Source organism: Neoarius graeffei, chromosome 5 (assembly GCF_027579695.1).
Source record: "Neoarius graeffei isolate fNeoGra1 chromosome 5, fNeoGra1.pri, whole genome shotgun sequence".
Taxonomy (NCBI): domain Eukaryota; kingdom Metazoa; phylum Chordata; class Actinopteri; order Siluriformes; family Ariidae; genus Neoarius; species Neoarius graeffei.
In genome coordinates, this window is record NC_083573.1 from 53,284,483 (window position 1) to 53,306,458 (window position 21,976).

The following is a 21,976-nucleotide window of genomic DNA, read 5'->3' on the forward strand; positions in this document are numbered from 1 at the left end:
GGAAATGTCCTTCCCTCCCACTCAACTTCTAGCTTTTGTTTGACACAGTCAATTTTTTGTCTTTCCTGTCTGGTGCTGTAGATGAAGTATGTCTGTGCAGATACTTTACTCTTTCAGTCCCTGCAAACCTTCACACAGGTGAGCTGTCAATCACAGCCAGAGTCAGGGCTTCAGCAGGGGATGATAGAGGACAGGAGTTGACAGGCAATATCTCAAGTCTCTCAGCCTATTTCACAACATTTGTTTTATATAATCTGGACTTAAAGACAACCTCAAGTGTGTGTCTCTTTTTTCCTTCACAAAAAAGAAGCAACTTAAATAATGAAATATGGCATCTAAAAGGCCAATGACATGACCCATGGTGGCAATTCAGTGGTATTGGAGTTTATAATAGAGGATGTATATTGTGGTGCTATAGAAACTCAAGGACATTAATAGCATAGCTCACACATAGCATGAGTCGTACAAGTCTGCCTATGGTGCGGTCCTTGCAGTGACCCTGTGAGGGTCTGAATGCTTTTTTTTCTTCTCCTGTTTATCACTGCACTTTCAAGCATGTGAGTGTATCCAGTCATCTGCTGCCGCCTGAAGCTGTGTCTGTGCTGATGTTTCTACAAGCTGCCTCAATCTGAAGCGCCACTCCCTCTGCTCACAGAGTGCCATATTGCTATTGTTGTCAGCATGCCAAAGACTCTGGCAAAAGCGTCCCGTTTGGCATGAAAATGACTTAGACTTATCACTCCTCCGATATTGCCTGCTTCCTGCTCATTTATTTCCTCATTCTCTGCCACTTGTCTGGCATTAGCATTTAAACTATTGCATGTCGCCTTGGTGAGATGTCCTGCCGTCAGAGACTGTGGAGGCACTACTGGCGCATTTGAAAGCATGCAGGCTTCAAAGCTGTCCCTGCACTGGTATATTATCAAGAATGCTGTGATCTGATAAAGGCCTCTAATGCTCTGCTTTCAAAAGAGTTTGCTGAAGTTTTCTGCATTTACATGTTGCCTAGTATTTCTTGGTCGGCAAATAATAAGGCAGATTACCTAAGGCAGAATGAACATGCAAAATACAAGCCAATGGATGTGCAGAAAGGGTGCTTTTGTTCAATCTCATTTTCAGATACTTATTGTGATGCTATTGTTATGTAAATGTTAAGTTAAAAGGGAAAAAAGGAGAGGGGGGACTTGCATCCTTAAAAGTAAACCAATTATTTTTCCCGCGACTCAAAGAAAACTCTTTTTTGTATTTCAGATTTTAGATTAGATCTCATAGCAAATGGTGCCCCATCCCAATAGCACTTGACATTTGTGATTCTTTACTGCTATTATTGCTTTTATTACCTGACAAACTGTGACCCGTGCTTCATTAGTTTAAGATTATGATAATTTTCCATGAAAAGCTTCCTTCTTCTTTTTATTTTTTCCACAGATGTACTGTAATATAACACCATAAAAACTAACCTCTGGTCTCCATCAATTCCCTAACTCCTCTGCTGCTAAATAAAATATCTTTACCATAGAAGTAGCCACTTTGTGCTTTGGACAGCACTGCAATTATGCCAAATTCTGCCCTGTAATAACAAAGTAACATAAATGGATAGATGCAAGTCCACAGCTATAATGCCAATACCGCATTAATGAGTATCTAGACTGCCTGCTCTGGAATTACTGGTATTACTACTAATGGCCAGTCAAAGGCCTATAATAAAAGAGAATAATGCAAAGAGAATGGTAAAACAGGTGTAAATGCTAGAGTGGGGATAATAGGTGGGAGCAGAGGGTTTTTAAAAGGCCATTAGTCACTTACCTTCCCCAGCAACTCTTGCAGAGTGGGCATAGGTTTGCCCTTCTGGTGGCGGACAGTGGGGGGAGACTGACCATCCCAGTCCCACAGCTCCTCAATGCTCTTCAGATAGAGCAGAGCTTTCAGTCCTGTGCAGTAGTCCTCTATCACTGTGAAATCCTGATTCTGTACAGCACTGCAGACCTACACACACACACACACACACACACACACATTGGTATCCTTATTCTACTGACATAATTATTAATGGAGCTAATTAGTGTTATGTCTACATGTTATGTCTACAGTGACCAAAAGAAAACCTTTGGGGTATTTATTTATTTAAATGGGGACAAGGTCAACACTGTCAGATATTTTAATTTCCTGTGTTGATATATGTTCCCAATCAAGATATGAAAACACACCCGCACAAAGACACACACAAACACATGTAGTCACACAAAGACACAGGCACACACAGAGAGACATAGAAGAAGGAAACATCCTGAGATCCTACAGATTACCATTATAGAAACCTATTAAATGCTTCCCTTATACCTGTGTGAAAAGGTGAGTCTGATAAAACTCAGCTTAAGAAACTAATCAAGTATACTATTGCTCATTTTGAACCCCCTTTTATTGGCTCTTATACCCTGGGCTTAGTGAGGATAATTTGCATGAGGGGACAGGACCTGTGCCTTTGTGTCCGTGTCTGTGCCACTTCAGACGACAGTCACAGAAAGTGGTAAAGCAACAGATAACACACGCTTATCCCCCGAACCATCACCGATCTGACATCGGCTTGTGACGGCTAAGCGCTACCTTTCACAGGATTAACTCACAACTACACAGAAAATGTTCACAGCTGACTCCTGACTTATACACCACTCTAACTCCTCCCTACTATTTCTCATCTGAGATTTCCTCAGTCTTCCCAGATTCTTTGGAATGCAACCATGACTGTGCTGTGTGAATAGTGTATTTAAAAATTAAATTTCAGTCAGAATGGCACATGCTGAGATAATGGAGCCATTTATTCCAGCTGCCCATGTATGGCTTGCGGAAACAGGATTTTTATTATTATTATTTTTTTAGAATTCTGATTTGCATAAAACTTGTTACTTTAGTCTGCTGTGCCAGCCGTCTGTCTCTCAACACAACACAACACAACACAACATACAAAGAAAGATTACATGAAACACCCATAAAAATTTCATCTGATAACATTTCACCTTCATTTAATGCAAACAAATATGATGTCAAATATATAATTTAGTCATGCCTATAATTACAACAGTAGAAACCCTGGAATGAGTCACACACTTCACATACGCACATGACAGAAAAGCTTTTCAAACACTCCAAATAACCATTTGACTGATTAGAGTATTTGAGCTTGGATGTGACTACATTTATGAAAGATATTTTTTGTAAAAGTTTTGATATTTAGGTTGAACAAATCTAGTACTAAAAAAGGTAAAGTCTGTTAAAAGCACTGTAAACTCATTTAAAGAACTAAGCATTAAAATGCACGAATGAGTTGAATGAGTGAATGAATGAATTCATTATGACAAATGGTAGAGATATGATCTTCTCAAGGCTGGAACTGTAAACTCTGAGCCATGTTGAACCGAGTGCAGAAATATGTCCATTAGTGCTCCTCATTTGGTTGGGAACATCAAAGGTGTGATACCCTGCTACAGAGCATTTAATCCTAATGCAGCTGACTCCTGAAATAAATCAAAGTGAGAATTTCTAAGAGGTTTCCAAGCAATTGAGGCAGCAGGTCCTTTTTATCCACTCTGAAAACTGTGGCTGTGCATTGATTTCAACTCCTTCTGAGATCTCAGATGCTTTTAGATCCCTCCGCATGCTCTCTCTTTGTCAGCTCTTTTATTTCCAGTGATAAAATTCTGGCATTTAGCAGAACACCATCTTCCCAAAAGAGGCAGAGATTAATTCAGTTTGGCACCCAAATGTTAAAATGACTATGCATGAAGCTCTTGTCCTTTTGATTAGAGCATTATGTCAGAGGATATTAGCCACTGTTATTTTATATTGCTTCACAGGTAAAAGATCCTGGCTGTGTGGTGTCACAACTGGACATCAGAAGTGAACAGAGATTAATACATTTTTAAAAGTTAGTGAAGGTACAAATTTCTTTACTTTCTTTTGTCACTAAAATCCAGTCCGCTGGACCCCCAACCCATTTACTAGATTTTGTGAATTGAAGGGAAAGCATAACCTTTTCCCTTTGTTTTCCTCAATAGAAACACTGCTTGTAGTGCTTCTTCAATCAATATCTTAACTGTGGGACATGCTGCTTGTTAAAAGCTTGCTTTGTCCTCTCTGATCTTTTCTTCTCTACAGAGATACATAGCCATTCCAAACTGAATTATGAATGTTTTCTGGGCTACAAGTCATTTTTGCTACCTGATGATGACTCCTTTATTGCAATTCACAGCTGTTTACATGCACTGAAATGGAGAGATATTACAGTGTGGATCATTAAGATTAAACTGATTCAGTCGTTAGTGAAATACTGCTCCACTGCCCCAAAAGGCTTACCAACGACAACACTGACATTTTGCTCTCACTGCTGCCTTCAATCTCATTAAGACAGGAGAATATCAAAATGAGTTGCTATTATTAAAGACGAATAATCTTTATAATAGCTTTGTGATATTTGGTACTTGGTTGACTTGTCTTCTTTGCAAAAAATAAACAGATATTTAATAGAAAGGCAATGTAGTAGTGGACATTTCAAAAATCCCCCACAAGCTGATGGCAACATTTTAGTTAAAGAATCAACAAAGAATTGTTGATTGACAAGTGGATAACATTTGTTCTTCCAGCATACAGGCCGAGATATATGTAGCATAAAACATCTTGTGTGCAATGGAAGAGAATGACAATCAACATGAGTCTTGGTGAACAGCTGCCTCAGATGTATGACCAGAGAGCTGGTCTTCAATAATCAGTGTGTGAAAAAAAACTCCTTGCTCTTTGAAAAAATCAAGACAGGATATAAATGGACTTCATTATATTGTTTGTTCGAAGAAGAATATGTTTGATGTAGTGTAGTATCAATCACTACTTACAAACAATAGCATGAATGTCTCTAACATTAAAACAGTGAACTGTAAGTACTGACTGTCCGAAAAATGTTGATTCTCCCATTCAAGCCTCCTATGTTCCTTCAATTCAGATTACAAGACTTCCTGATTGTATCATATACAATTACACTGTATTCTTGTACTACAACCCCAATTTCAAAAAGAGTTGGGACACTGTATAAAACATAAATAAAAACAGAATGTGAAGATTTGCAAAATCATGGAAACCCTATATTTCATCGAAATTAGTACAAAAACAACATATCAGATGTTGAAACTGAGAAATTTTATTGTTTTTTGAAAACTATATGCTCATTTTATATTTGATGTCTGCAACACATTTCAGAAAAGTTGGGACAGGGGCAACAAAAGACTGAAAAAATTGTGTAATGTTAAAAAAAAACAATTTGGTTAATTGGCAACAGGTCAGTAACATGACTGGGTATTGAGGTATTTCACCTGACGTCACAGGGTCACATGACGCCCCGGTGTCCGCCATTTTGGACGGCAAGCTACATACTAACGCTGCAGACAGAGAGGGAGAACCAGCTTGGAAAAAAACGTGTTACAGACACCTAGAATAGATTAATTTGTCAGTAAGCACTCTATAAATAACCATGGTGTTTGCTTGTTGTGCTGTGGGCTGCCACAACAGACAGGGACAGCGTGCAGGACGCTCCTTTTACCGGTTTCCTACTGACCCAGACAAGAGGGCCAAATGGATTACAGCTGTGAAGAGACAGGATTGGGAGCTAACAGAGTACTCCAGACTTTGCAGTGATCATTTCATTTCAGGTTAGTTTATCAGTTAATGCAATTTTGACAAAATATATAGCAAAAAGTAAATGGGTCAGTGTTTGTTAACCCATCTGAGCAGTGAAACAAGGCAGTGTTAATTTGTCTAGGGTTGCATGTAGCAGACATTTTGTTCTCCTGTTTGTCATGTATTATTTTCTTTTTGATGAATAAAGTTTATAAATACTACTTATATCATGTCATAGCCGGAGCTCGCTAGCGCGCCGGGGAGCTCGCTAGCGCACCGGGGAGCTCGCTTGCGCGCCGGGGAGCTCGCTGGTGTGCCGGGGAGCTTGCTGGCGCGCTCGGGTGCCGGAGCTCGCTGGCGCGCTCGGGCGCCGGAGCTCGCTGGCGCGCCGGGGGAGCTTGCTGGCGCGCTCCGGCTATGACATGATATAAGTAGTATTTATAAACTTTATTCATCAAAAGGAAAATAATATTCTATTCAATATTCTATTCTAATCGCCCAAACCTGTGTATGGCGATGGGTCAGTGAACAATCCTGGTGGAAGCAGGTAAACATCATTCTCTAAGCCTGCTAACCTCAATTTTTGCAAATACCTCTCCCTCTGCTCACCCTGTAAATGCCCTACGTCGCTGGATAGTGAAGGTGTTTTCTGCATCTCGCTCCTTTTTCTTTTATGTTTTTCGTTTGTCGCCTTCCTCGCATTCAAACTGATTTGAGCCGTGCCGTCCAAAATGGCAGCATCACATGACTTGGTCACGTGGGTGAAATACCTCAATAAAAAGAGCATCCCAGAGAGGCTGAGTCCCTCAGAAGTAAAGACGGGGAGGGGTTCAGCGCTCTGTGAAAGACTGCGTGGGCAAACAGTGCAATAATTTAAGAATAATGTTCCTCATTGTAAAATTGCAAAGAATTTGGGAATCATCATCCACAGTATATATCATGAAAAGATTAAGAAAATCTGGAGAAATCTCTGTATGCAAGAGACAAGGCTGAAAACTGACATTGGATGCCTGTGATCTTCAGGCCCTCAGGTGACACGGCATTAAAAGCAGACACAAGTCTGTAGTGGAAATCAATGTATGGGCTCAGGAACACTTCAGAAAACCATCGTCTGTGAAAACAGTTCATAACTGCATCCAGAAATGCAAGTTAAAACCAGATATAAACAATATCCAGAAACACCACCACCTTCTTTGGGCCCGAGCTCTTTTACAATAGATTGAGGTGACGTGGAAAATTGTCCCGAGGTCTGATGAATCAAAATTAGAAATTCTTTTTAGAAATCTTAGACACCATGTCCTCCAGGCTAAAGAGGAGAGGGCCCATCCAGCTTATCAGTGCACAGTTAAAAATCCAGCATCTGCAATAGTATGAGGGTGCATTTTAGGGCACATGACATGGGTAGCTCGTACATGTGGGAAGGCATCATTAATGCTGAAGGATATATACACGTTTCAGAGCAATATGCTGCCATCCAGACAAAATCTTTTTCAGGGAAGGCCTTCCTTCTTTCAGAAAGACAATGCCAAACCACTAGAGCTGTGCAATATATTGTATTTTTATCACGATATCGATATTGGTGTCAAACGATATCAAAATTCATAATATCGATATGAAACGATTTTTTGTCATTTGTCGAAAGGGACGTGCACAATATTTCTACAATGGCAATAAAACAACAATAACATTGACGTGACAGTAAGGTAAAACGAACCCTTCTGTCCCCTAAGGCACACTGTAGCCTTGCATACGTCATCCATTCTACTCCCACGATATCTCCGCAACAGTAAAAAAATCAGTTCTTCTGTTTTCATACGTGTCGGGTGATTTGATATATTGATTTGTTAATATGTTGTTTGATTTGCTTGCTAATAGTTATAATAATACAATTAACATATATTTACGTCATATTTTTGGATGTGGGACTGGGTAATGTAAAAATGGCATCTACGGAAGAAAACAAGCACAACAATATTAGCACATATCCAGCTTGCTAGCTGTGTTAGATGTGTTAAACCGTGTGGATTTAAGTGGAATAATTGCGAGTCGTCCTGTGGTCAAGGCAGCGTTTTAAGGTAAGGCAATTTGGTTATTAATGTTGCCCGCAGCGGCATGTTGGGTTCATTTGATTTTGACTTGTGCATCTGCAGCTAGCATCATGCTTTGAAGTAGGTTCTACTAAGGACGGGTTTATTGCGCGATGTAGACGGACTCAGATGTAATTACATTGTTTTTAAAATTCCGTGCGCTTAAAATGGTGTCCCCCTGCTAATCATGTAGCCCTAATCATGTGTTGCTTTTACTTTTCTTAATGGCGAGTGAAATATCTCTGCAAATGGTATTTCAATGCTGACATGCCAAAAAGATAGCGGAGTCCACATTTGGAAGATGAAGGAAGAGAAGCCTATTTTCATGTATGTTAATTCTTAAGGACTTGTCTCTATATTGTGCGTGTTTAATGTTGGTGTCTTAACAACACACAAGCTTACGTTGTAGTGTGTGTGTGTGTGTGTGTGAGAGAGAGATTTTATCCTTGGCTGGCTACGAGCCAGTGTGGACGTTACGCAGTAATCACTGGTAATACCAGCGCTGGCTCCATCCTCTGTGATCGGAAATGTTGAGTGAGGAGAACGTGAGCCTTGTGCAGGCTATAGGACCTATGCAAAGTACGCGCTTGCACAGTAAATAGTTTAAGTAAAAGGCGTTTCAGGGTACAACGGGAAGGGTTGACAGGTAGCCTATGAGGCCTGTACTATAAAAATGTGGCCCGGTGCCTCAGGTGTTGATGATCAGGGCTTTAAAAAAAGGTGTATAAATATCGTTTTAAAAATCACGATATCGATATTTACTGAAAAAATCGTGATATTGATTTTTTCCAATATCGAGCAGCCCTACAAACCACTTTCTGCACATATTAAAACTGCATGGCTCCGTAGTAAAAGAGTCCGGTTGCTAAACTGGCCTGCCTGTAGTCCAGACCTGTCTTCCATTTAAAACATTTGGCACATTATGAAGCGCAAAATACGATAAAGGAGACCCTGAACTGTTGAACAACTGAAATTGTATATCAGGCAAGAATGGGATAACATTTCTCTTTCAAAACTATAGCAATTGGTCTCCTCAGTTCCCAAATGTTTACAGAGTGTTGTTAAAAGTAGAGGTAATGCAATACAGTAGTAAACATGCCCCTGTCCCAACTTTTTTGAAACGTGTTGCTGATATGAAATTCAAAATGAGCATATATTTTTCAAAAAACAATAAAATTTCTCAGTTTCAACATTTGATATGTTGTCTTTGTACTATTTTCAATGAAATATACAGTTTCCATGATTTGCAAATTATCACATTCTGTTTTTATTTACAGTTTACACAACATCCCAACTTTTTTGGAATTGGGGTTGTACTATTTTTCAACTAGAAAAGCACTCGGAGAGCGCAGACCTCCGCCAAGAATCCTTAAAAAAAATCCGGGATCCAGAAGGTGATCCGGATTACCGCCAAAATGTAATGGATTGTTACTTGTGCCCAGTCACAACTCTGGAAAAAATTTCAGAGCAATCCGTTCATAACTTTTTCTGTAATGTTGCTAACAGACAAACCAACAAACAAACAAACAAACTGAAAACATAACCTCCTTGGCGGAGGTAATAAATGTCTTGCTTCCTATTTACAGTGGTGCTTGAAAGTTTGTGAACCCTTTAGAATTTTCTATATTTCTGCATAAATATGAGCTAAAACATCATCAGATTTTCACACAAGTCCTAAAAGTAAATAAAGAGAACCCACTTAAACAACCCTTACAGAAAAACCACATGAACTTCACATGTGATTCACATGTGAAATATGTGGAAAATGTGTTTTGCACATGGGAAACACGTTATTTGCACATGGGAAACATGTGGTTTTGGCCCAATTTTATGTGAATCACATGTGGGAATGTTTTACACATGTGGTAACATGTTTTCCACATGTGCTCTACATGGTAACACGTTACAAAATCTGATACCATGTATTCCACATGTTACCACATGTGGTAACATGTGATCACATGTGAAATACATGGGAAATTCATGTGTTTTTTCTGTAAGGGAAATAAGACAAAAATATTATTCTTCGTCATTTATTTATTGAGGAAAATGATCTAATATTACATATCTGTGAGTGGCAAAAGTATGTGAACCTTTGCTTTCAGTATCTGGTGTGATCCCCTTGTGCAGCAATAACTGCAACTAAACGTTTCCGGTAACTGTTGATCAGTCCTGCACACCGGCTTGGAGGAATTTTAGCCCATTCCTCCGTACAGAACAGTTTCAACTCTGGGATGTTGGTGGGTTTCCTCACATGAACTGCTCGCTTCAGGTCCTTCCACAACATTTTGATTGGATTAAGGTCAGGACTTTGACTTGGCCATTCCAAAACATTAACTTTATTCTTCTTTAACCATTCTTTGGTAGAATGACTTGTGTGCTGAGGGTCGTTGTCTTGCTGCATGACCCACCTTCTCTTGAGATTCAGTTCATGGACAGATGTCCTGACATTTTCCTTTAGAATTCGCTGGTATAATTCAGAATTCATTGTTCCATTAATGATGGCAAGCCATCCTGGCCCAGATGCAGCAAAACAGGCCCAAACCATGATACTACCACCACCATGTTTCACAGATGGGATAAGGTTCTTATGCTGGAATGCAGTGTTTTCCTTTCTCCAAACATAACGGTTCTCATTTAAACCAAAAAGTACTATTTTGGTCTCATCCGTCCACAAAACATTTTTCCAATAGCCTTCTGGCTTGTCCACGTGATCTTTAGCAAACTGCAGACGAGCAGCAATGTTCTTTTTGGAGAGAAGTGGCTTTCTCCTTGCAACCCTGCCATGCACACCATTGTTGTTCAGTGTTCTCCTGATGGTGGACTCATCAACATTAACATTAGCCAATGTGAGAGAGGCCTTCAGTTGCTTAGAAGTTACCCTGAGGTCCTTTGTGACCTCGCCGACTATTACACGCCTTGCTCTTGGAGTGATCTTTGTTGGTCGACCACTTCTGGGGAGGGTAACAATGGTCTTGAATTTCCTCCATTTGTACACAATCTGTCTCAGTCAGTCACTACGTTTACATGCACATAGAGAGAATCGAATTTCTGCCATTGCTCGACTGAAATCGAAGTTCAAAATGCCATGTATACACCTTAATTTGGCTGAAATTGAACCGAACTTGATTTCTCGGAATCGAGCTACACGACCTAGTTTATGCGATTTCTGCCGAGCTACTTTGTGCATGTATACCCTATCGAGCTACTTGTCGAGCTACTTCCGGAAGTGATGAGTGACGAGACCACAAGCGGGAAACACAACAGCCTCGGTCGGCATGACAACAGTAGTAGCGAGCAGCAGAAGAGGTCAGGAGGAACAAACGGAGAAGAGAAAATGGCGATGTTGAGCTCTCTGAAGTGTGGGTGGAGCACAGAGGACGGCAGGACAAAGCTTCTGGTACTAATAGGCTTTTTATTGTCAGACTTTTCAGTTTAACAGCCTACTTTTATTCTTGAGAGAAGCGCGCGCGCACACACACACACGCACGCGCGCGCTGTGTTCTAGTCCCGGGATGAGCTGTCCCCTCTGCTCTCCCTCTGCCTCCTTAAATAGCGTGCGGTTACTGGGAAGACACACAAACACAGGTTAATTACCGTCAGGTGTAGTGATTCTGCCACTCACCTTCCCTGGCTCCGCCCTCCTGTCACAGACCGGCGCTTGACCACGCCCCCACTGCCACAGGCAAGCAGAAACGTGCACTTCTGGAGCAGTGAGGAGAGAGTTCATGCTCATTCAGCTTAAGGAGTTGAATATATTAAAATTCATGGACGGGAGAAAAACGTGCAATGGAGAACACGGAACTGATAACTTTGTTTACACTCTTGAATAGCTCTTCTTCATGACGACAACCGGAAGTGTACCAACACGATGGGGTGTGTTGCGCCACCTGTGGCTCGGGTGCACAATGCACCTCACACAATAGCCCGATTTCAGTTGTGTGCATGTAGGATTGGATTTCTCTGGCACCCTGCTGGGGCCTTCAGCTCGATTACCGACAGCAGCTCGATTTGGATGTGCATGTAAACGTAGTCAGTGCGCTTACATGCACATCCAAATCGAGCTACTGTCGGTAATTGAGCTAAGGGTCCCAGCAGGGGTGCCAGAGAAATCCAATCCTACATGCACACAAGGAAATTGAGCTATTGTGTGAGGTACATTGTGCACCCGAGCCACAGGTGGCGCTACACACTCCATCGTGTTGGTACACTTCCGTTAGTCGTCATGAAGAAGAGGAGTGATTTCCACTTTACATTCACAACACATGTCATTGCCACCTGTTGGCTAAAAACTGTCCTGCGCAGACCACTGTTTTGTAAGACAACTTATTTTGCACAATTGTATATTTTTCTAAAGTCCATTTTTTGCTTACAATTTAACTTATGTCTTAATAAACACACAAAAAGTTCAATTGTTTTTGTTTTTTGTCTCCTTGTTCCTCCTGACCTCTTCTGCTGCTCGCTACTACTACTGTTGTCATGCCGACCGAGGCTGTTGTGTTTCCCGCTTGTGGTCTCGTCACTCGTCACTTCCGGAAGGGAAGTAAGTAGCTCGACTACGTAGCTCGATAGGGTTACATGCACTAAGTAGCTCGGCTACAATCGCATAATCTAGGTCGCGTACGAGAAATCCAGTTCGTTTCGATTTCAGCCGAGCTAAGGTGTATCCATGGCATTTAGAACTTCGATTTCAGTCGAGCTATGGCAGAAATTTGATTTTCTCTATGTGCATGTAAACGCACTCACTGTGGATTGGTGGAGTCCAAACTCTTTAGACATGGTTTTGTAAGCTTTTCCAGCCTGATGAGCATCAACAATGCTTTTTCTGAGGTCCTCAGAAATCTCCTTTGTTCGTGCCATGATACACTTCCACAAACATGTGTTGTGAAGATCAGACTTTGATAGATCCCTGTTCTTTAAATAAAACAGGGTGCCCACTCACACACCTGATTGTCATCCCATTGATTGAAAACACCTAACTGTATTTTCACCTTCAAATTAATTGCTAATCCTTGAGGTTCACATACCTTTGCCACTCACAGGTATGTAATATTGGATCATTTTCCTCAATAAATAAATGCCCAAGTATAATATTTTTGTCTCATTTGTTTAACTGGGTTCTCTTTATCTACTTTTAGGACTTGTGTGAAAATCTGATGTTTTAGGTCATATAATATATAATACAGAAATATAGAAAATTCTAAAGGGTTCACAAACTTTCAAGCACCACTGTATATAGTATTCAAAAGGCATGTGTGGGAATGATATATTTTTGTGAAAATATCCTCCAGGATAAAACACTGCAGAGAACCAAGACAGTGTGCGATTTTACCATCAAAAGCAATGCTTTAGTCTTTGGCTATGATAAAAGGCTACTGCTGTCTGTGTTGGTTATTTTGCAGTAGCAATTTCACAAAGCCATGGGCCTTTGAGGCATCACCAAATAAGTGCCACATCTTCTAAACAAATTGCAGACTTCCAAGTTACATCCTAATCCAACTCAGAATTCACATCACTAATCCTCAGCTAAAAACTTAAACAAGAATATATTTGCTTTCATCACTGACAAACAAAAATTGGTCAAAAAAGAAAGCAAGCCATATTTTGCAAGATGAAATACAAATTAAATACTTTCAAGGCAGTGAATTTGTAACTGAAGGCATTATGATTCGATCAAGAGCCCATTTTTTATTCTTTAATTACATTTTCTTATTAATTCATAAGAGAAGTCTCTGGATGAATTGCAAAAAAGGCTCTCAGATCCCAAGTGTTGAGACTTAACAGGTTGATGACAGAGAGGCATCACTGAAACATTAAATTATATTTTAAAAATAGTGGATGCATTTATTCACATTGATTCAATTTGCATGCAGATTCTCTAACTGATTACTCCCTAGACACAACCCACTGAGGATACAGAGAGTTTGAAAACACTTTCCAATCTTCCCTGGACTATTAATGTTTCAAGATATTCATTTAACTCCACATTTTCCAATTAAAAATTTGTCTGCATACATTTCTAGAATATTTTTCAACTAAAATCCCAAATCAGAAAAATTTGGGATGGTATGTTGAAATTGAAATTAAAACTGAAAACAATGAAGTGTTTCAGGTGTTATTTCATCCCATTCTTCCTGCAAACAGGTCTTAAGGTATGAGGTCCTCATTGTCATATTTTTCATTTCAAAGTTCACCACACATTCTCTACTGGGGACAGAGGGGACAGGCACCCTCTTCTTATACATTTTGCATTGTCTTGTTGAAATATCCCTGGAAAAATGTCATCTTGAAGGCAACATATGTTGCCCCAAAATCTCAATGTACTTTTCTGCATTAATGCTGCCATCACAGAAGTGTAGGTTACCTTTGCCGGGGGCACTGACACAACCCCATACCATGACAGACCCTGGCTTTTGGGCTTGTTAATGGTAACAGTCTGGATGGTGCTTTTTGTCTTTGGTCTGGAGACCTGGAATACTGATTTGTCTGACCACAATACACATTTCCACTGTGTGATGGTCGAGCGCAGATGCTTCCGAGTCCAGAGAAGTCAATGTCAATGGTGTGTCTGGACACAGTTAACATAAGGCTTCCTTTTTGCACAGTAAAGTTTTAACTGGCATTTGTGGATGTAACTATATATTGTAGAGCTTGACAAAGGTTTGCCAAAGTAATCCTATGTCATTATATCAGCTATAGAGATCTTGCAGTCACGTGACCGGAAAGTACACAGCCGCCATCTTGTCGGTCAACAGCACAGCTGAATATTGCTGCACTCGTGTACAGAATGGATCAATTTCAACCGACGGACTACACGGCTCATTTTTCTAATGAACAGATAACTAGATATATGTCTAAAATAAACGATCTACAGATTAGTGACCCTTATGGCTTTCCGGACGGAGTTTTCACGACCGTGTCAGTGGATATGGAACTGCCAGAGGTGGAATACCCGGACATGTATAATTACCTCATTAACTTTCCCTCGCTGTTCAGTGGTGAAGCACTGCGTGCTTATAAATCTCTGGACAGTTATCTTTACAGAAATTCAGGATTTGTCAGCGACTCAGATGTGGCATCTTGTAAACAAGAAAATAATCCTCACTGGATGGGTAAGTCACTTAAGTATTGAGTATAGCACTGACCAGCCGATTGTAGAATAGAATAAGGTAATTCCAGCTGTAATTCCAAATCGTCCTTCTTGTTTACCTGGCGTTGGAGAGGTAGAGGCTTAGCAGTGGAGATTTGAGTGGCTGTTTTCTGAGCTTAGTCAACAGGCCGGCTCTGCAGCCTCGCTTTTGCTTCCTCTCCCGGCGCCGCCTCCTTAGCTTTGCTTCCAATAGCAATCCACGGAGACCCCGCTGGTCTCGCTATCTCATCCGGAATGTTTTTTTTTTCCTCGTCCGGAATGTTGTGCATGCGATGGAAATCGCTACAAACCGTCATTTTCTGCTGGAAACCAATGTCCAGTAAGTCCATACGGTTGTAGTGGATATTGAAGTCCGGTACAGACGAACAACACGCAAAAATACACACAAAAAACATAAAAAACGTGCACAGGTAGGGAGAGCTTGTAGCCGCAGCCGTTGTAGTAGAATTGTATATAGTAGGTTTTTCCAGAAGAAAAGGTAGAAGTAGAACCAAAAGTAGAAGTAGAAGGCGGAAATATGGCGTTTGACCGACAAGATGGCGTCTGTCACAATCTGGATCGGCTGTGACGTCACATGCAAGTGCTCCATTGATGAAAGACGGTTCTTGATGCAGTGCTGTCTGAGGGGATCAGAGATCACAGGTGTTCAGCTTAGGCTTATGCCCTTGCCCCTTATGCACCAAAATTCCTGCAGATTCCTTACAGTGCTTGAAAGTTTGTGAACCCTTTCGAATTTTCTATATTTCTGCATAAATATGACCTAAAACATCATCAGATTTTCACACAAGTCCTAAAAGTAGATAAAGAGAATCCAGTTAAACAAATGAGACAAAAATATTATTCTTGGTCATTTATTTATTGAGGAAAATGACCCAATATTACATATCTGTGAGTGGCAAAAGTATGTGAACCTCTAGGATTAGCAGTTAATTTAAAGGTGAAATTAGAGTCAGGTGTTTTCAATCAATGGGATGACAATCAGGTGTGAGTGGGCACCCTGTTTTATTTAAAGAACAGGGATTTATCAAAGTCTGATCTTCACAACACATGTTTGTAGAAGTGCATCATGGCACGAACAAAGGAGATTTCTGAGAACCTCAGAAAAAGCGTTGTTGATGCTCACCAGGCTGGAAAAGGTTACAAAACCATCTCTAAAGAGTTTGGCCTCCAACAATCCACAGTCAGACAGACTGTGTACAAATGGAGGAAATTCAAGACCATTGTTACCCTCCCCAGGAGTGGTCGACCAACAAAGATCACTCCAAGAGCAAAGCATGTAATAGTCGGCGAGGTCACAAAGGACCTCAGGGTAACTTCTAAGCAACTGAAGGCCTTTCTCACATTGGCTAATGATAATGTTCATGAGTCCACCATCAGGAGAACACTGAACAACAATGATGTGCATGGCAGGGTTGCAAAGAGAAAGCCACTGCTCTCCAAAAAGAACATTGCTGCTCATCTGCAGTTTGCTAAAGATCACGTGGACAAGCCAGAACGCTATTGGAAAAATGTTTTGTGGACGGATGAGACCAAAATAGAAATTTTTGGTTTAAATGAGAAGTATTATGTTTGGAGAAAGGAAAACACTGCATTCCAGCATAAGAACCTTATCCCATCTGTGAAACATGGTGGTGGTAGTATCATGGTTTGGGCTTGTTTTGCTGCATCTGGGCCAGGATGGCTTGCCATCATTGATGGAACAATGAATTCTGAATTATACCAGCGAATTCTAAAGGAAAATGTCAGGACATCTGTCCATGAACTGAATCTCAAGAGAAGGTGGGTCATGCAGCAAGACAACGACCCTCAGCACACAAGTCGTTCTACCAAAGAATGGTTAAAGAAAAATAAAGTTAATGTTTTGGAATGGCCAAGTCAAAGTCTTGACCTTAATCCAATCAAAATGTTGTGGAAGGACCTGAAGCGAGCAGTTCATGTGAGGAAACCCACTAACATCCCAGAGTTGAAGCTGTTCTGTACGGAGGAATGGGCTAAAATTCCTCCAAGCCAGGACTGATCAACAGTTACCGGAAACGTTTAGTTGCAGTTATTGCTGCACAAGGGGGTCACACCAGATACTGAAAGCAAAGGTTCACATACTTTTGCCATTCACAGATATTTAATATTGGATCATTTTCCTCAATAAATAAAAGACCAAGTATAATATTTTTGTCTCATTTGTTTAACTGGGTTCTCTTTATCTACTTTTAGGACTTGTGTGAAAATCTGATGATGTTTTAGGTCATATTTATGCAGAAATATAGAAAATTCTAAAGGGTTCACAAGCTTTCAAGCACCACTGTAAATTATTTAATATTATGCACAGTAGCAGGTGAAATATCCAAATCCCTTCCTATCTTTTCTTCAAGGAACATTGTTTTTAAACATGTCAATAATTTTCTCATGCACTCGTTGACAAACTGGAGATCCTCAGCCCATCTTTGCTCCTCAAAGACTAGGCCTTTCCTGGATACTGATTTTGTACCAAATCATGATTACAATCACCTGTTGACATCACCTGTTTCTAATCACATCATTATTTAATTATTTTACCTCATTACTAGCCCTAAATTGCACCCTGTCCCAACTTTTCTTTTGGAATGGATGTATATTAACAAATTAAATGAAGTTGACCAACCTAAATATGAAATATCTTGGGTTCATACTGTCTGCAATGAAATACAAGTCAAAGTAAATTTAGAATTTAGTATCTTAGCTTTTTTTTTTAATTTGCATTTTCCATACTATCTCAACTTGTTCTGATTTGGAGTTATAGATGATAATGAAATGCCATTTTAATCCTAAATTAACATGCAAATTATATTTGGTATCTTGTATTTTTTAAACTGGATTTGAACACATTTACAAAGCTAAATTCAGTAAATATTGAGAGCAACATTACCTGCAGTACTGAGGCACCAGCATGGAGGAACTGTAGGCCAGACTCAGCAGAGTCAATGCCCCCAGTGGCCAAGATAGGAAAACCAGGGAGTGCCTTGGCTAGGGCTGACACCGCACGCAAGGCAATGGGACGAATGGCATTGCCTGAATGCATACAAATAAAAACAAGGGGGGGGGGGATCATATTTCAATCACAAAATCTGACTAAGCATCTAATATGGATGAAATGGTCATGCAGTAGCATATCTCATGTAAGAGCAAAATGATCTTTCTCATTAACATTCATCATAATCATGTCTATCTCACTCTCTTTTTCTTTCTCTTTGACAAGCCCATACACATATATTTCATTTCAGTGTGAGAGCTTTGGGGAGTGTTGTACCTTCTAATGTTACAACCTTTATTTATTTACTTGGGCCTCAGTGTCCTGAATGAATTAAAACCGGTGACAGATGGAGTTGTTTATCACATTAGATGTAACCACAGTTAGCTGGCAGGCCTTTCCCTCATTGATCAGTGGGAGACATTGTCTCCCCTCATTTAGCTCCAGTGCCACTAAAATCTAGTGTGGAGACATAGGCACACATGCAAAGACCAGCTTTCTCCTTCTTGTTAAATGACCCTTACTAATCACACAGAGAATATAATATGACCTTCACTGGTATAGATAACATATTTATGACAAGAAGAAGGTATCGAAGAACAAGCCTCCAAGAAATATCGGCTCATTAGTTTTGGGTTCAGTGATCTCATAATTTCAGGTCAGTAGTGTAATCTTTGAAAGACAGTCAAGAGATCAACACACTTTGTGATGAAAATATCACTCACACTCTTTATTCCACATTACTTCTGCAGAAATTAAAAGACATTAGAAAAACTGGGCAATACTGAGCAACGAGTCACACAAGTGTTATTGCCATGACAGACACCTGCCTGGTTGCAGAGCTAAGGCACCTCTCACCTTCACTGAGTGATGAGTTTATCTCCTCCAACGCTATTCTGCACGCTTGTCCAATGAAACATGCTCGAGTCATGTAATCTACTGACACGAATTACAGTCAACTTAGTCAGGAGACACTTAACAATTCTGGTAGCTGACACTCAAACGTAAGCCTAGGGATCTGAGTGTGAGTGTGGGTCACATTCACTGCCCCCCGAACACTGCAGAGAAACTACTGAGGCTTCTAATTGCATTAGAAATGAATGAGCAACACTCGATGACTCCAAATCCTCCCATAGTACATCCAAAGCATTACTTCTGTGTAAATAATTATTTTAAAAGCAGAAAAGCCTTGAGACCATGTTTGACAGACAAGGAATAATAATAATAATAATAATAATAATAATAATAATAATAATAATAATAATAATAATAATAATAATAAAAGCTTAATGACCGTGAACTTCCAGTCTTCTTGAGAGCTTTTATTTTACAATAAATAAAGCAAAAAGGCTGTTGGGCTGTGATTATGTTCTGATATCAGGTCAGCAGCTTGTTTTTTAGACTGTTGTTAATATCATAGGTCAATATTTGGGCTGTGTCTGGACCACATGTCAGTAGTGTGTTTTGACCATTTGAAATCAGGTCAGTAGCTGGACTGTGACTGTTTCCTGATCAGTAGTAACAGCAGTTGATCTGTAACTGTTTTCTGATCCTGCAGTTCATCAGTAATTTGGCTATGACAGCAAGTAGTTAGGCTATGTTTTGTTTCTTGATCATTTATAAAGATCTCTGTCTGGTTGTTGATCTCAGGACATTCATTAAGTTGGTGCTGTGCCCTAATTTAAGGTCAGTGGTAAGATTATCGTCGTCTCCTAAATTCATATCACTAGTTATAACTGTTTCTTTGGCTTAGGGGAGACATGGTCATAGGTAGGAGGCCCTTGCACCAGTCAGCATCTCCTCGTTGTTTTGTCTATTGTTGGTTCAATGGCATGAGGCACTCATGTAAGACATGCACGTAGCACCTGATTTTGATGAATAATTCTGAACACAGTGAGATGTAGACAGAAATCAAATGGGACATGGTGAGTTTGAAATTTGGAGACATCAGATAAACATGAGAAACAAGGAGAGCACATCCAAGGAAAGACAATTAGGGAACTCCACCTAGACATGACCTACAGGATCATAATGAATATCCCGAGCCACTCTGTGCTGCCTGTTACTCTGTGGTGAATAGCAACAGCAGTGAATGAAGGATACAAAAGCAATGTAATATTTCAACTCATGCATTTAACAAATCTGGGGTTTAGTAAGTCATTTGGATACATAACAATATTGTGTGGCTAATATACATGAAACCATGAACGATTCTTGAAGTTCCATGTATTAGCAACAAATAAAAATGTTACAAATTTCACCATTTAAGCCATTTTAATAAGTGTTACTGCTTGAATGTTTTTATTTGACCAGTGACTACACAGTCACTGAAGGCTATTTTCACCTTGATAATAACATTGCCTTTCTGCCCTGGCAATGAAAATGATATGGAATCTTTGGACATTCAGTTCTGGATAATCAGTTGCAGATAATTCTGATGAACACTGAATGCATTTGGGTTTCCATCCATCCATCCGTTATCCATAACTGCTCATCTTGTTATGGGCAAGCTGGAGTCTATCCCAGCTGACTATGGGCGAGAGGCGGGGTACACCCTGGACAAGTTGCCAGATCATTGCAAGACTGACACATAGAGACAAACAACCATTCACACTCACATTCACACCTACGGTCAATTTAAAGCCATCAATTAGCCTAACCTGCATGTCTTTGGACTGTGGGGGAAACCGGAGCACCCAAAGGAAACCCACGCAGACATGTGGAGAACATGCAAACTCCACACAGAAAAGCCCCCGTTGGCCACTGGGCTCAAACCTAGAACCTTCTTGTTGTGAGGCGACAGTGCTAACCACTGCACCACCATACCACTGCATTTGGGTTTGCATTTGGAAAATGTCGTCAGTTCATCTTTTCACTTTGATGATGTAATTCCTTTCCATCCTAATTCCTACACAAATCCACATAATATAATTTACATACACATTTATTAAAATTAGAATAGAAAAAATGTTTCAGCTGTCCAAACCAGCTCATTTATAGATATGCTATAGACCCTTGAATTTACAAAATCCATAAAAGAAGTTGCGATTTAGCAGTAACTTTCCATTTAGCCAATGTGGCCTATTATCTTTGGTGGGACAAAGCAGCTTTGGTTTGTGATATCAACAATCTGGTGGACTGAGAAAGATGCATAATTCAGCATTTGGATCCATGTGCTTGCTATTCAAGATCTGCAAAGGCCATGATGCTCTGTGTGTACCCAGTGGATGCTGACTGTGAACAGCTCTCCAGTCAATTCCTTTCTGTCTATCAGCCCTAGCTTTCATCCTGGTGCACCCACAGTGGATCAACCAGGCAGGGCACTCTCCACAGTCCACACACTCCCATTTGCATGTAATGTAGAAACACAGGTCACACTCTTCGGCAATTGGGAAGATGAAGATATACAGCTACAGCACAAATGCTCCACGGGTCAGAATACAAGGAAAGCGATCAAATGCTGAAAGGACTATTTTATACCGGCAAAACGAATGACAAAGTTAAAGCAAAATATTGCTGTTTGCTGGCAGAAAGGGAGAAGACTGCGCTTTAAGCACTAACATCCTCTTATAGAAAATGGCCAAGTTGATTTCTGAGCCTTTCAGTGCAGGCTCACAAAGGGCCTTCAATTTTCCTCTGCCTTCCTGCTATACACGAAAAAAAGTGGGGGAACATGAAGACGTTGCAAGGCTGTATTGCATCAATAAATTATGGCTTACATTGGTGTGCAGTGCATTATAAAAGACAGGTTATATTAGAATAAGCATGGAATATAAAATATGAGTAGGCTGTGATGGCAATGAAAATTTTTATATTTATATTTGAACAGCCCCTGACCCACTCTCTGCATTCTCACGCTCTTGTTTACCAATGGCATTCATTTTTACATTGGTTTTATATTTAAGTTTTTGATGATTTGTTGAGAATGAAATGAGACAAACCAGAACTGCTGTATGAATGAGATGAGTTCACAAACAGAAAAGCTATGTACACTATAATGCCAAAAGTATGCGGAAACCTGCCTTGTGAGCCTTCCCCAAACAATTTCCACAAAGTCGGAAGTACATAATTGTA

At 40.2% G+C, this 21,976-nt stretch overlaps 1 protein-coding gene across 2 annotated transcripts in view; it reads right to left on the bottom strand.

Annotated features, from left to right (window-relative positions):
- Positions 1-21,976, bottom strand: part of dpyda.1 (dihydropyrimidine dehydrogenase a, tandem duplicate 1) — a 326,140-nt gene that overhangs the window by 16,861 nt on the left and 287,303 nt on the right. The window contains exons 19-21 of one of the 2 annotated variants that reach the window (XR_009654732.1): positions 17,801-17,943; positions 14,719-15,518; positions 1,924-1,986 (exon numbers count right to left, since the gene is read on the bottom strand). Coding sequence is in view for 1 of the 2 variants with exons in the window: in XM_060922033.1 (XP_060778016.1) it covers positions 1,807-1,986; positions 17,801-17,943 (323 nt within the window). In the remaining variant the exon portion in view is untranslated. Of the gene's footprint in view, positions 1-1,806; positions 1,987-14,718; positions 15,519-17,800; positions 17,944-21,976 lie in introns of those variants that run through there. The other variant, XM_060922033.1, reaches the window with a different exon arrangement.